Source organism: Lygodium microphyllum, chromosome 18 (genome assembly GCF_053477565.2).
Source record: "Lygodium microphyllum isolate KBCC chromosome 18, Lygodium_microphyllum_v1.1.10, whole genome shotgun sequence".
Taxonomy (NCBI): domain Eukaryota; kingdom Viridiplantae; phylum Streptophyta; class Polypodiopsida; order Schizaeales; family Lygodiaceae; genus Lygodium; species Lygodium microphyllum.
In genome coordinates, this window is record NC_141152.1 from 57,305,590 (window position 1) to 57,319,396 (window position 13,807).

The 13,807-nt window shown below is 41.3% G+C and overlaps 1 protein-coding gene across 3 annotated transcripts in view; it reads right to left on the reverse strand.

Annotated features, from left to right (window-relative positions):
* Positions 1–2,588: 2,588 nt before the first annotated feature.
* Positions 2,589–13,807, reverse strand: part of LOC148020914 (NAD-capped RNA hydrolase DXO1-like) — a 66,913-nt gene continuing 55,694 nt past the window's right edge. For all 3 annotated transcript variants that reach the window (XM_087698725.1, XM_087698727.1, XM_087698728.1), the window contains 2 exons: positions 3,820–3,883; positions 2,589–2,825 (listed from right to left, as the gene is read on the reverse strand). In XM_087698725.1, the coding sequence (XP_087554851.1) occupies positions 2,719–2,825; positions 3,820–3,883 (171 nt within the window). In that variant the 3' untranslated portion in view covers positions 2,589–2,718. The remainder of the gene's footprint in view (positions 2,826–3,819; positions 3,884–13,807) is intronic.

Genomic DNA, 13,807 nt, shown 5'->3' on the forward strand with positions numbered 1-13,807 from the left:
ATGAAGAGCTCATTCTTTGGTATATGGCAAAGTGGACTCTTCTTCTCTCCTCTTCTCTTACTTGATTACTTGTGAGAGTGCTTGAAGGAGGGAGCGAGTGAGTGAGGGACCTTGGAGGTGAAGCCCTCCACCATCTCCTCTCTTCTTCTTCTCCTCTCTCATCTCGCGCATGGCTATGGAGAATGGAGCTCAAAATGAAGAGGCTTGAGAATGCTCGAGCCTACATCACGAATTGTGGAGCTATCAAAGTACTTGAGAGAGGAAGCAACTCAATCAAGCATCAAGGTAAGCTCACTACACTCGTAGAGAGGGATAGCATATCGGGCTATATGAGAGGTAGTCATTAATGCTCGCTTGCTTGAAGAAATAAGCAATCCATGGGTCTTGGCAGTTGAGCAAGAGAGCTCTTTACAACTCTCCTTGCATTCAATGATTTAAAGCCAACCTCCCCAAGGATAGATATCAACCCTACAGGAATTCCTAAACCTCCAACACCTATTGTGATCCATCCGTCGAGCGAGGCTCCAGTATACTATGAGATGTAATCTCCATATGTATCACATACAAGACATAATAGCCACTAACAATCTTGTACCATTGCACCCTGTTACTAATAGGAAGGCCTCTAATAAGCACTCTCAAAACAAGACTTATCCTTACGTAGGATCTTTGACTTTTATAGCGCTCTCTATATGACCACACCTTATTAATCTTTGATGTAATGTATGTCTTAAAATTTGTCATCTTATGATATATCCCTAAAAGTTGTAAGAAATCATCAAGATTGGTGAAACTCAAAACATATCAAGGCACAATTCTCAAATTCAAAAAGCAAAATATATTACTTGATTTCTCTTCCAACCTAAACCATGCTAACCTATGATTTCTAGATACACAAAAGTACAATCCAAGATGAAAAAAGAACGAAGTCTTGATTGCCAAGGAATTTCTCCCCTCTTCTTTAGACACTTAACTATGCAATTCTATTAGGTTTATTTTTGGATATGAATTTACCTTAGCAATGTCACAATCAAAAGAAAGCCAATACTTTAGCTAAAAAAGGATCAGGTCTAGATTCGAATGGGTACCAACAAGAAACAAGAATAGGTTTTATAAACTTTCCTCTAATTCACAGTGAATTTACTTCATATATTGCTAAATTGTGATGAATGTGAAAATCTCTAAATGGAATTGAGATGGAACATGTAATCCTTTACATAGAATTTAGGGCCAGGAAGCTCAAATCCACTTCTTTCATTAAGAAATCCCCATAAACTTTAATTAACTTCGTAATATTTATGCTTATGTGTTGCTCCCAAGCAAATCTCATAAGAGCAATTTAAAGGGCCACTATGTGCTATTTTGACACACAAAAATGTTGCTCCACCCATACATTATGTAGTGACATGCTCCCAAGACATAGAAGTCTTAACAAAAATTTCTTCCAAAGAATAATTGAATAGGTCGGATTGATTCATCTAAGGACTATAAGGTCGGAGGTAGGAATGGCAAGTAGAAAATCAAGCTAATGATAACAAACTTAGTGCCATTTAGGTTGAAAATGTAACCTATATTGTGGAGTAGTGACATGCTCCCAAGACATTGAAGTCCAAAAAACAATTTCCCATTTCTTCCATAACATAAATTGAATGGGTGGCATAGATATCAAGCTAATGATAACAAAATTTGTGCCACTTGAGATGAACATGTAATGGAACTTTAAGGCACCTAATATACAATTTGATCCCTTGTATGACTAGACATCTAACCCAACAAATTCTTTGGCAATGCATTATGCGTCCACCCCAATGGGATAACCCAAATGTCTAGTAATCACTCCTCTAAAGAACAATCATGGCCACCTATTCCAAGTAGGCCAAATCTCCAACTAAATGCAAAAAGACATCGACTTAGATATGCAACCCCAATGCCATCCCTAACAAAGCCCGTGCATGCACACTCTTGGCATCTTAGCCTTTAAAAAATGCACGTAATCGATCAATGAATGACCAATCAACTTTGTACCACTAGGAAGGGTGAGGTTCAGAATATCTCTGTGTAAGTCAAGCTTATTCAAAAGACTAAACATGGGATGGGTAACTAAACCAAATCTCACTCACTCTCTTTTTTTTCGTAAAAGCACACACTCTCTCTCTCTCTCTCTCTCTCTCTCTCTCTCTCTCTCACATTGCTATCTGTATATTCATAAAACTTTTGCATTAAATCATAGGTTACATCACTATGCCAGCTATCTTTGACACTGCCATTATAGCATTGGCATCTATCTCCTTTGACTCTTTGTTTGAAAAACTCTTTTCATACATCATTATACAAAGGAGCTTTTCTTCCATGGTCCTAACCCAATGCTCCTGAATTTGAATTTTCCATGAGGAATAAAAGTTTGCTTTGCATAAATCATATATTACATCACTACGCTAGCTATCTTTGATGCTGCCATTATGGCATTGGTATCCATCAGCTTTGACTCTTTTCGTACATTGTTGTACAAAGGAGCTTTTTCTTCCATGGCCCTATCCCAATGCTCCTAAATGTAACGTTTCCAAGGGAAATATATATTTGCCAAAAAATTATCACAGGTAATAAACCTGACAGTAAGTTTTTATTTTCATAAGGAAAGTAATGTACAGCTCCTTTTCATGAATTACAAAACTGGTGGAAATGTCCATAAGTGTGGTCAGGCTTGTGACATTTTTGTTGTTAATCAAGCTGCCGAACATGGTTACTGACGGACTGTGGACAGAAATCAGCTTTTCGAAGCTCAAGTCTGTCACTACCCGGTAGATACTTCAGCACATAATCTTCATCTGTAAGAGAAGGCCACAGTATGCATACAAGTCTCTTACTAGACTAGACAAGTCCTGGTATACCTCTCAAACAGCTGTTACTAAAAAAGCATCTCAAAAGTATTTAGCTAATGCATAAGACAATTCACCTTCTAAATCATATGTTTTATACGAATGAGAGACTTTCCTAAATATTTTCTGTAGCAAGCTATTACTAGATGTCTAAAGAGTACAGAATTAACCACTATGCAGCTTGTTAGAAGGTCACTGCCAAATTTCCTTCATGGGCTTTGACAACCTATCAACATTTTTAAAGACTAGCTTTACTCTGCCTTGGGGGGTTCTTATGAATGGGCATTTGACAACTTAACAACATTCTAAAAACTAGTTTACTCTACCTTGGGTTTCTTTTTCATAAGAACCCTGCCATTGTTTTGAGCACATTGGAGACAAGAGGAAGCACTCTGTATCTTAACGAGCAGGTGACTTTCAGAATCAGTGACACCATATAAGCAAAAGATGGCATTGTAGGGCGCCATTGCACTATCTGATAATACAGGTTGTGATACTATATCAAAGGCAACCAAAGATTTTGGCTCTGTCAAAGCCTTCATGAATGATATATCTTGTCTGGGGATCAGCCTTGAGAGCAATGCCCAATGATCTGTTCTGCTGACATCATAGAAATGCCACATTGATTAACAATTGCAAGGGAGTATAACCTTTTTGGCTCTCTCAAATCATCCTAGAATATTGGTCTTGTATGGGCATCAGAATGGAAATACGGCTCGATAATTAGGTCTTCCCTATCCTTACAAAGAGGTTCATGTAATAGCACTCATCTGTGAAAACATCAGGTTTAGTGGATATTTGCGTTTGAGAATACACACTTAGAACATCCCATCTCACACATGAAACAAGAAAAAGACAAGAAAATATTCAAATACAAAAACAGTCCAAGAAAAATCGCTGTTGAATCATAAAACTGTAGCAGTATGAAGTTGATAGACCTTACCATCTTTGACAGTTCCATACAGCCAACAGAGCACCTGATCTGCAAATGCTAGACACACACCTCCCTGTTTTACATTGCCACACAATGACACAGTAAGATAAATTTACTCAAATTCACTGTTACAATCCCAAAAATGGATATGGTTCCTTTGGCGAGAAGGTAAAATTAAAGGCCTCAATTTGGAGAAAATTATCATGCACCTTGGCCTAATTTAACTCCACAAAGATGGCCCAAAAATATCTGTTTATGTTAAAGGCATTTTATCTGTGACAGTAGGACAAATGTCTCCTAAAAAGGACATGTTGTGGGCATCCATCTCTAATCTCTCAATCTCCCTTTCAGTGCCAGTTCTCCATCACCTTCATCATTGTCATTCATCATCAAGTGCTGCCACCCACCCTTGGGAGCTGCTATCCTACTACTAGAGGCTGTCACCCACTTGCAGCTGCTATTCACCATCTGCTGCTGTAAGCCCTTTTGGCAGTGCACCTGCTACTGTCTCCTCCAGATACATCTGTGTTTCATCTCAGCCTGCTATCCCCTACATCCAGCCTATCATGTGGTACCATACAGTTCCATTTTTGACTGCTGGTGCTGTTGCAGCCCCACATACTTGTGTGTGTGTGTGTGTGTGTGTGTGTGTGTGTGTTTTCTCGGCAGATGACACTCTACACTCCCTCAGCCCGCTTCCACAAGACAGTGTTAGTTGGACCATCTCATAGTTGCACTAGTACCATGCATGGAAGGGTTCATACTATACCATACTATAGGTACCATACCATATGTATTAGTATCATAAGGTACATGCTTAATGTATACTTCATTTCTAGTCTGATCTACACTTTGGGATGAGTTAAATGCTCTTTATACTAATATAATTTTCTCATGGTTTATGTTATTTGAGATTCAAACAACTTCTTTACCTTTTTTTAAAAAAGCTTTAAGTCGCTTAGAGAGCATAACGCATCATTACTGCACAATACCTTAAAAATCTTAACGTATCATTTAATATTGTATTCTACCATACCATACTATATTGCACTTTTTGTACTTGACAACCATGGACAATCTTTGCTACTTCAGCTCCTCAACTGTATCTCATCCCTTCATCGTTTATTTAGTATTTAGTCTCTTTTTTTGCGTTCTTTCATTGTGCATAAGCTGTGTTTGTACACTCTTAGTGTTTTTTCTGCAAACCCTAGTACATCTTCACATGGTAATAGAGCCACTGCTCTTCTAAAGAGTATCATGCACGGTTATCATGAAAAGCTTGGTTTGCTGAATGCAACTAATGCATTGTCTCTGGCCCTACATGCCACCTTGTGCGTATGTGCTGCCATTGCATGTTGTACCTGCATGTCATACTTGCCCCTGCATGCCACCCACATGCCTGCAATCTTGCACATCTCTCGTACCACTTGCTATCTATTCTTAGCAACCCCCCACCAGTCAACCAGCTCACCCAATCATTCTTTTACCTTATGTATTGGCACCTTGTGCCTGGCAGAGATAGTGCTGATGGGCCTGGCAGAGATAGTGCTGATGGGACAAGGTATCCTCATGGCTCGTCTTACCCATTTGGGTGTAAGCCTACTAGGTAGGAGACTGCTCACCAGAAACACACCCTTCAGTGGATGATGGCTTCCCCAAAAACCCAACCGCAGTTTCCCTCTTGCCACCTCCCAGCCCAAACTGTCTACATTGCAGCAAGATGGTTGTTGGGTTGGAGCTGTCTTCAACTAAGCAGCCCATATGCATGATGGATGTTAGTTGGTGGTCTAGGTGCACACTTTGCAGTTCAAGGGTGAACACCACCCCTCTACTAAGCCAACGAGCTAAGTGACACTGCATGGACCCAAGACACCCCTCTTCCTTGTCTTCGACCACACTGAACAAGAGCCTATTCAGCAAACCCTAGAGTTTCCCCATGAGCATAAATCTATCATACTCGATCAATAACCTTCATTTCAATGGATCATCGGGTCTCATGGAGTTGATTCGTCAGTAGGAGCTACAGCCAGCCCTTCCTAGATGCAATGACATTCTTCTTCTTTAGGAGCACTTGTTTGGGCCCATGGCTGGCTACATACCTATGGACATAGATTGAGAGACTACAAATCACCATGCTCTCATGGATGATCGGCAGCACGTCATCAGTACCACATGGGATCATTAGAGCTGAGTTTGCTACACCCCCCATGATGATGTGGGGCCTTTTTCACACCATCAGCTTCATCAACAATTGTCATTGTGTGACATGCACCCATACACACCACCTAGGAGAGACTTCGAGGCTTCTAGGCAGCTAGCTCAGGCAAGTCATGAGACTTCATGGTACGCATAATGCATATGTCGAGCAGTGGCTCACATCCTACTCGATATAGAATTGACATGGATCACCTCTTCCCCTTTTAATATGACCATGACTCCCCCTTTATACACCTCTCCCACATTGAGAGAAACTCAGTCATATGACAAGACCTTTACTAGTTGCATATATAGCATACGTGGACTTCACCCCAGCAGCCCCTTCCCTTGAAGATGTCATACTAGCGGGATCACTTTATGAGGACTACAACAAATGGTTTCATTGAGAGACCTAGATACCTAGAGGTATGCATGCCCATAGACAAATGAGGACCCCGACTCATTGTAAACAACGGATATATGAGAAGGCACAATATTAGGAGTTGTACCATTGCACCTATGCAAAGGGACTATATATTGTACCACACCAACCACCAATTCCTCACCCATCCCCCTACCACATTCACCTTTTTCACGCATGATATGGTTAAGAGAGCAATAGAGGGTCTACAAAATGGATAAGTGATGGATCACATAGGTATATAGGATGGGCATTTCATCTATGCAATGGAATTTTTGGCTCCTCTCCTTGCTTTTATATTAAAAAAAGCACTCTAGTGGACACAAGAATGGACCATGTGTAGTAGCATGCCCATCCACAAGTCTAGAGATCACCTAGATCCTAGTAACTACAAGACCATCATGGTGGTTCACAAATTGGCTAAGATATATGGTGCAGAGATAGAGGTGGAGTTTAGCATATGTGCAAAGAGAGGGATATTGAGGGCAACAAGTTATGTTGAATTCAAATAGGGATTCTCTATACTTGACCACATCTTCACCTTGAGAGGCATGATTGAGAAGGCAAAAGTAAGGAAGAAAAGACTGTATTGCTACGTTGGGATTTTCACAATTTGATACAGTTCCATGAGATAGACAACTATAGAGGCTGTAGACACCGAGGATCACATTGGACATGATTTGGGGTATCTATGCATTGTACAACAGGGTGGTAGGCCGAGTGAGATGCCCAGGAGGACTTTCAAGTATAGCCTGGAGTAACATTTAAGTGAAGCAAGGATGTCCCCTCTCCTCTACCCTCTTTGGACTCTACACTGATGAGATAGAATATCACATCACACAAGGAGCAGGTGGGGTGGACATAGTAGGTATATTGGTCTGTATTATGCTTTATGCTAACAATATTATAGCCAATCTTTTGTATTTCAATTGTTACCAAGACATATTGGCTCAATGATTCAAATTAATGTAATGTTCATTTACTTTCGAATGATTATACTTGGATCGTCGTCGACAAGATGCCCAAGAGAAATTACAAGTTTAGTTGAGCAGTCAAATTGACGAGAAAGCTGATATAACTAAGACTTTTCACTCAGGTAGTCACATTGACTAGAAGCCCATATAATGAGTGTGTTTAGAAAGTAAAACCAAATGCTCATGATGAATGAAATGAATTATGAACCATTGAACTTGTACAATTAAGCTCTCCAGAATCTAAATTTGAAGGCTCCCAAAATTTAGGAGGTTACTATTTTTGAAAGTTGCTCAAATGGAAATTCTTCCTTCTCAATTTGGTGTCGACTCTCTTAACTCTCTCTATATATATGTGCATGTGTGTCTCTGATTTTTGTAGTGATAATTGATCAAGTTGGTTAAGTTCAAAGTATTGTCATTCTCACATTTTTTCCCTACACTTACATTGATATTAAGGCAAGAACTTTTTTGGAGTGACAAGATCTTTGGGCTCAACCTTCTTGCCATGTCAAGAGACAAAGAGGAAAATTTTGGTGAATAACCAAAAGGCTCTTGACACTCTATATTTGTATGCTTCTTTGATTTATCAGAAGATACAAGGAGCTGAAAACGAATCTAGAAACTCAAGCTTTGTGAAAGGCAAGTGGAACCCAAGAGGAAAAAGCTTGGCGGTGAGAGCTATGGCAGATGGAGAGCAAGAGCCAAGAGAGAGAGAGACTCAAAAGTGGGAACTCCAACAACCACAATGTGTCGCTGGGCCTTTCTTTATTCAAACTGTCACTAAAAGAATAACGAATAAGTGACTGTGACGGGCGCCCGCCACCTGCAGTGTGCAGTGGCGGGTACTGTCAGTGTAGTAATACACGGGCGGCTAGACGGAGGCGCCTTTACCCCCAACAACCTCCCACTTAAAGGCGAGTCTGCCACAATGAGAGAGAGAAAAAAGAAAAGACAGTACAACATGTACACATGTACAATGGGATGAGGAAAAAGACGTCGTCTCATCCAATGCCCATCAACCTTCTGAGGAAGGCAAAGCGCTCAATAGTGAGGCTCTTTGTGAGCAAGTCTGTAGGATTCTGCTCGGTCAGAATCTTAACAAGGTCAACAGACCTGTCCTCAACGACCTTACGAATGAAGTGATACCTCACCTCAATATGTTTCGTCTTCACATGGCAGACCGGATTCTTGGCCAACTGAATGGCACTCATAGAATCCGAATGCAGTGTAGGCATAGCATCTGTCATACCAAGGTCTACGATCAAACGACCTAACCAGATAACCTCCTTGCAAGCCTCTGTGGCTGCTACTCGGCCTCTATAGTAGAAAGGGCCATACACTTCTGCGCCTTGGACATCCAAGAGATAGCCCCTCCAGCATAAGTGAACACATAGTCAGAGGTAGACTTCCTACTATCTGCATGTCCTGCATAATCGGAGTCAGTATACCCCACGACTCTTGTATCCTGGCTGCCATAACAAAGACACGTATCTATTGTGCCCTTCAGATACCTCATGATACCCTTCACGGCATCCTAATGTTTCTTGCCAGATGTAGCCATATAGCGTGCCACAATCCCAACTGCAAAGGCTATATCTGGACAGGTGGCTATCATGGCATACATAAGACTGCCCATGGTTAATGCATAGGGAATCTTAGTCATCTCGGCCCTCTGCTCATCTGTCTGCGAACAATCGACCTGGGAAACCTTCACATGAGAAGATAATGGACAGCCAATAGGCTTAGCATTCTGCATGCGGAAGCGCTCAAGGACTTTATAAATGTACTCCCTCTGTGACAAATAGAGTAGTCCCTGAGATCGATCGTGCGTAATGCGCATACCAAGTATATGAAAGGCCTGTCCCAGATCTTTCATCTCAAAGCTCTTCTTGAGCTGAGCCTTAAGAGCATCTAGATCCTCATGAGTTGGTCCTACTAAAAGCATGTCATCCACATAGAGTATTAAAATCAATAAAGAACCGTCCCGCACTTTCTTCGTGTACAAGCACGGATCCATAGCACTGTGGCTGTAGCCCTATGACTACATGAACACATCAAACTTATGGTACCATTCCCTAGATGCCTGCTTCAAGCCATATAGACTCTTCTTTAGCTTGTACACTACGTGTTTCTTGCCAGGGTTTGCAAAGCCCTTAAGCTGCTCCATGTAAATCTCATTATGTAAGTCCCCATGTAGAAAAGCCGTCTTGATATCCATCTAGTACAAGTCCAGGTCAAGCTATGTAAACAAGGCCAAGACTAAGCGTAGCGTGGTCATCTTGACCACAGGAGAAAAGACTCCATCAAAGTCAACACCATGCTTCTGCTTAAAACCCTTAGCAACCAATCGAGCCTTGTATGCCGGCTTGGGGTGTCTAGGGATACTTTTCAACTTATACACCCACTTGCATGGCAAAGCCTTCTTACCCTAAGACAAGGAAACCAAATCCCAAGTCTGATTCTTATGCAATGAGTCAGGCTCAGACTGCATAGTCTGATTCTTATACAATGAGTCAGGCTCAGACTGCATAGCTCTCTCCCAAGAGTGACAATTACCCTTGCGCATAGCCTCATCATAAGTGAGAGGCTCTCCTGCATCTTAACTAGTACATAATCCATAGAGAGCGCAAAACGGTCAGGAGGTCGTCTATCTCTAGTAGAACGCCTCAATCAAGGCTCTGCTGCCTAACCGACATCCTATCTAATATCAGCATATCTAACATTTGGGCCATGAGCATCAAGTGATGCTGTACACTGTCTAGCTGGTCGTGGAGCGGATTGAACGGGCGCAAGTGGTCCCTCTTGAAAGATAGCTATGTGTACCTCAATCACTTTCTCAGGCTGCATATGCATTTTGTCCTCATGAAAGATGACATCATGGTTGCGGATCACTTTCCGCACCTGCGGATCCCATAGATGATAATCCATCTCTCCTACATCTCCAAAGCCAATGAAAATGCATTTAACACTTTTAGGATCCAGCTTATTGCGTTTGTCCTTGGGCACATGGCAAAATGCCTCGTATCCAAAGATACGCAAATGATCATAAGAGAGGGCTTGCCTGTCCATATCTCCTCTACAACCTGAAAGTCAATGCCACTACTAGGTGACCTGTTAATGAGATACACTACAATAGTAACTGCCTCAGCCTAAAAGTGTTGCAGTAAGCTAGCCTGGCTAAGCATGCTATGGACCCTTTCCTGAATGATCCTATTTATGCATTCATCCATACCATTTTGGGATGGGGTGTAAGGAACGGTCAATTGACGCTTAATACACCGCTCATCACAAAACTGTTCAAAAGCACGTGATACATACTCATCTCCATTATCTGACCTTAGGCATTTGAGCCTTTTTCCAGACTGGTTCTCTGCCAATGCAAGCCAACGCTGAAATGTGTCTAAGACATCGGATTTTCTCTTTATGGGATAAGCCTAAACCTTACGTAAGTAATCATCTATGAAAGTAACAAAGTACTTTGCCCCACCAAGTAACTGACAGGGTATGGGCCCACATACATCTGAGTGCACAAGAGCCAAGGGCTCACCCATGCGTTTCTTACTAGACTTTTTATGTGTATTTCTAGTCTGCCTGCCATATAAACAATGATCACAAGAATCAAAATGCGAGGAGTCAAAAGACGGAAGATACTACAAAGCACGAGGCATTTTCATTCCTTTAAGAGACGTATACTCCAAACGAGTATACCAAAGGGATACATGAAAAATAGAACCCACAGACAAAACATGATCCAAGGTAGCTCCAAATACAAGTAAGGGATAGAGGCTACCAGACTTGGCACCTCTTGCAAGTACAAGCCTGCCACGAGTAATCTTACATGCAGAGTCTCCAAAGGCCACAAAATACCCTGCATCATCAAGCTGTCCAGCTGACATAAGGCTGTGAGTCAACGCAAGTACATAGCGTATATCATGCAAAACAAAAAAACTGCCAGAAGAAAACTACAACCTAACATCTCCAATGCCCACAATGTCAAGAGACCTGTCATTACCAAGGCGCACAGAACCAAACATAGTACGATAGGTATAAAACCAATCTCTACAGGGTGTCACATGAAATGACGCACCCAAATCCAAGAGCCAGCACTGCGCATACATAGTGTATCTCAGGAGTCTGTAAGGCATCGCATGAAGAAGCTGCAAGTATGTAATCGTCATCTGAATCAATGGCCTGCGTGACATTAACCTCTTCTATCTTCACATTAGACTTTGCACATACTATGTTGCGCTCAAAAGACTTTTCCTGCACTTTATCTTTTCCCTTTTCCTTGCGCTTATCATCGAGCATTTTATAGCACTGCGGCCAAATATGTCCTGCTTTTCCACAATAATGACAGGTAAGATCAGACTTCCATCAACGGAACTTACTGTGACCACGTGACTTGGACCTGGACTTCTGAGAGTCCCTGCCTTTATGATCATTATCATGCTTGCCATTTCTGCCACCTCTAACGGTTAATACATGTGAAGAGCGCGAAGCATCATTGTTTCTCCTATTGATTTCCTCAGTCAATAAAACACTCTCAACATCTTTGATTTTCAGCCCATCAAGCTTGTTCGTACATATAGCAATACAGAAGACATCCCATGATTCAGGTAAGGTACCAAGCAGAAACAATGGATGCAAGTTGTCTTTGAACTCAATGCCTTGTGACAACAGACTCTTCATAATAGCATGAAACTGATTGAAATGAGATAAAAGGGAAATCCCCTCCTTCATGCAAAGGTCCATTAATTGCTTCAACCAATACATCTGTGACGCAGGACTCTGTTGCGCATAAAGCTCCTGAATCTTCTCCCATAAATCCCATGCACTCTGATTTTCATCTTTAACAACATTATGATGGACCTCTTCTGAGAGACAAAATAATGGTAGACTTATATAGATCAACAACTTCCATCCAAACATCATCATCCATATCCTCAGGTTTGACACCCTTGAAACGCAAGGGTTTAATCTGCAACTTCTGCACCAAAACCTGCCATATTTGGGACTTCCAATACCCATAGTTGGTATCATCCAACTTGGCAATGTTAAAGAGAGCTATATCTTTCAAATGACCAATCATACTGTCCCAAATCAAAGCAAAAAGATAAAATTGCAGGTTGCTGTAATTAGCAGAAAATGCACTAAAACCAGGTTGCTGTAATTAGCAGAAAATGCACTAAAACCACTACTAAAACTGGCTGAAAGGGTGGATTTTACGAAGAAAAGCACCTATCCACCAAATATGACCAAGATAACATCAAATAGTAAGCATTACCCTCATAGAAGTGCTCAAAAACTGCAGATTTTAGCTTGCTGTAATAAATGACAACAGTAAGTAAAACTGTCCCAAAATGAAGCAATCACTGATACATATGTCACTGAAATTGCCAAGTAACAAGATACATCCAACAGTGAGTTTCCAGGGGCAAGAAGGTACCAAGAACTGTCAAACCAATAACCTATCAGGCAAGAGCCATCTCATAGGTCCAGAAGTCATGCATGTAATGGGTCTCGAGATAAGAGAAGAGACCAAGCACAAGTACAATTGATAGAGCAAGAAGCTCAATACATAACCATCCAAGATGCATACAAAACTGACAAACATGTGACAGAGATAGGTGCATGCCCCAATAGTCGTATCAAATCAGCCCACTAAAGACAAACTATAGACATAAAGATCTCGAGAGCAAATGCATGTAATTGCCTCACAAGCTCAAGCTCATCTGTAAATAAGACTCTGTGTACATCCGAATATACCAAGAGGCTCCCACTGGAAGTGAAGTCAGATGCAAAGAGAGCAAGCAACGCTCTAATACATCAAATACATGGCTACAGACATGCCAAATCCCAATAGGGTACATCTAGAGCATAAATCCCAAGCTATCTCAAACTCATAAAGCATAAGCCTAAAAGCATTCAAAGGGCATGTAACTGACAACCAAATGTAGCGCCCAGTAGATCCAAAATACTCAAACACATCGGAAGATGAAGCTCCAAGTAACTGTCAAGCATGGGCAAATCAAGTAGCATCCATATCTGACCAAAGCATAAATGCAAGAGGCCTAAATGTCAAGCAGTGACAATAGGCATAGATCGGTCCAAAGCATGTCAACTGAAGCCAAATGCCAGTGAAGAAGAACCAAGTCGAAGCTTAATACAAGCTTAAAAGCATTCTGGAACCAAAGAAGAAGCATTTGACAACCTCCAAATACATCGATATGATCATTTAAACCTCCAGGAAGCACCCCGTATCCATGAACCAATGCATATACCAAATAAATGAGCTTCAGCCCACTATATTACAGCAAGTAATTTACTGTTATATTAAGCTCAAACAGTGCTCAAATCTGCTCCAAATTAGTCCCAAAGCATAGATATAACATCCTATAACATCCCG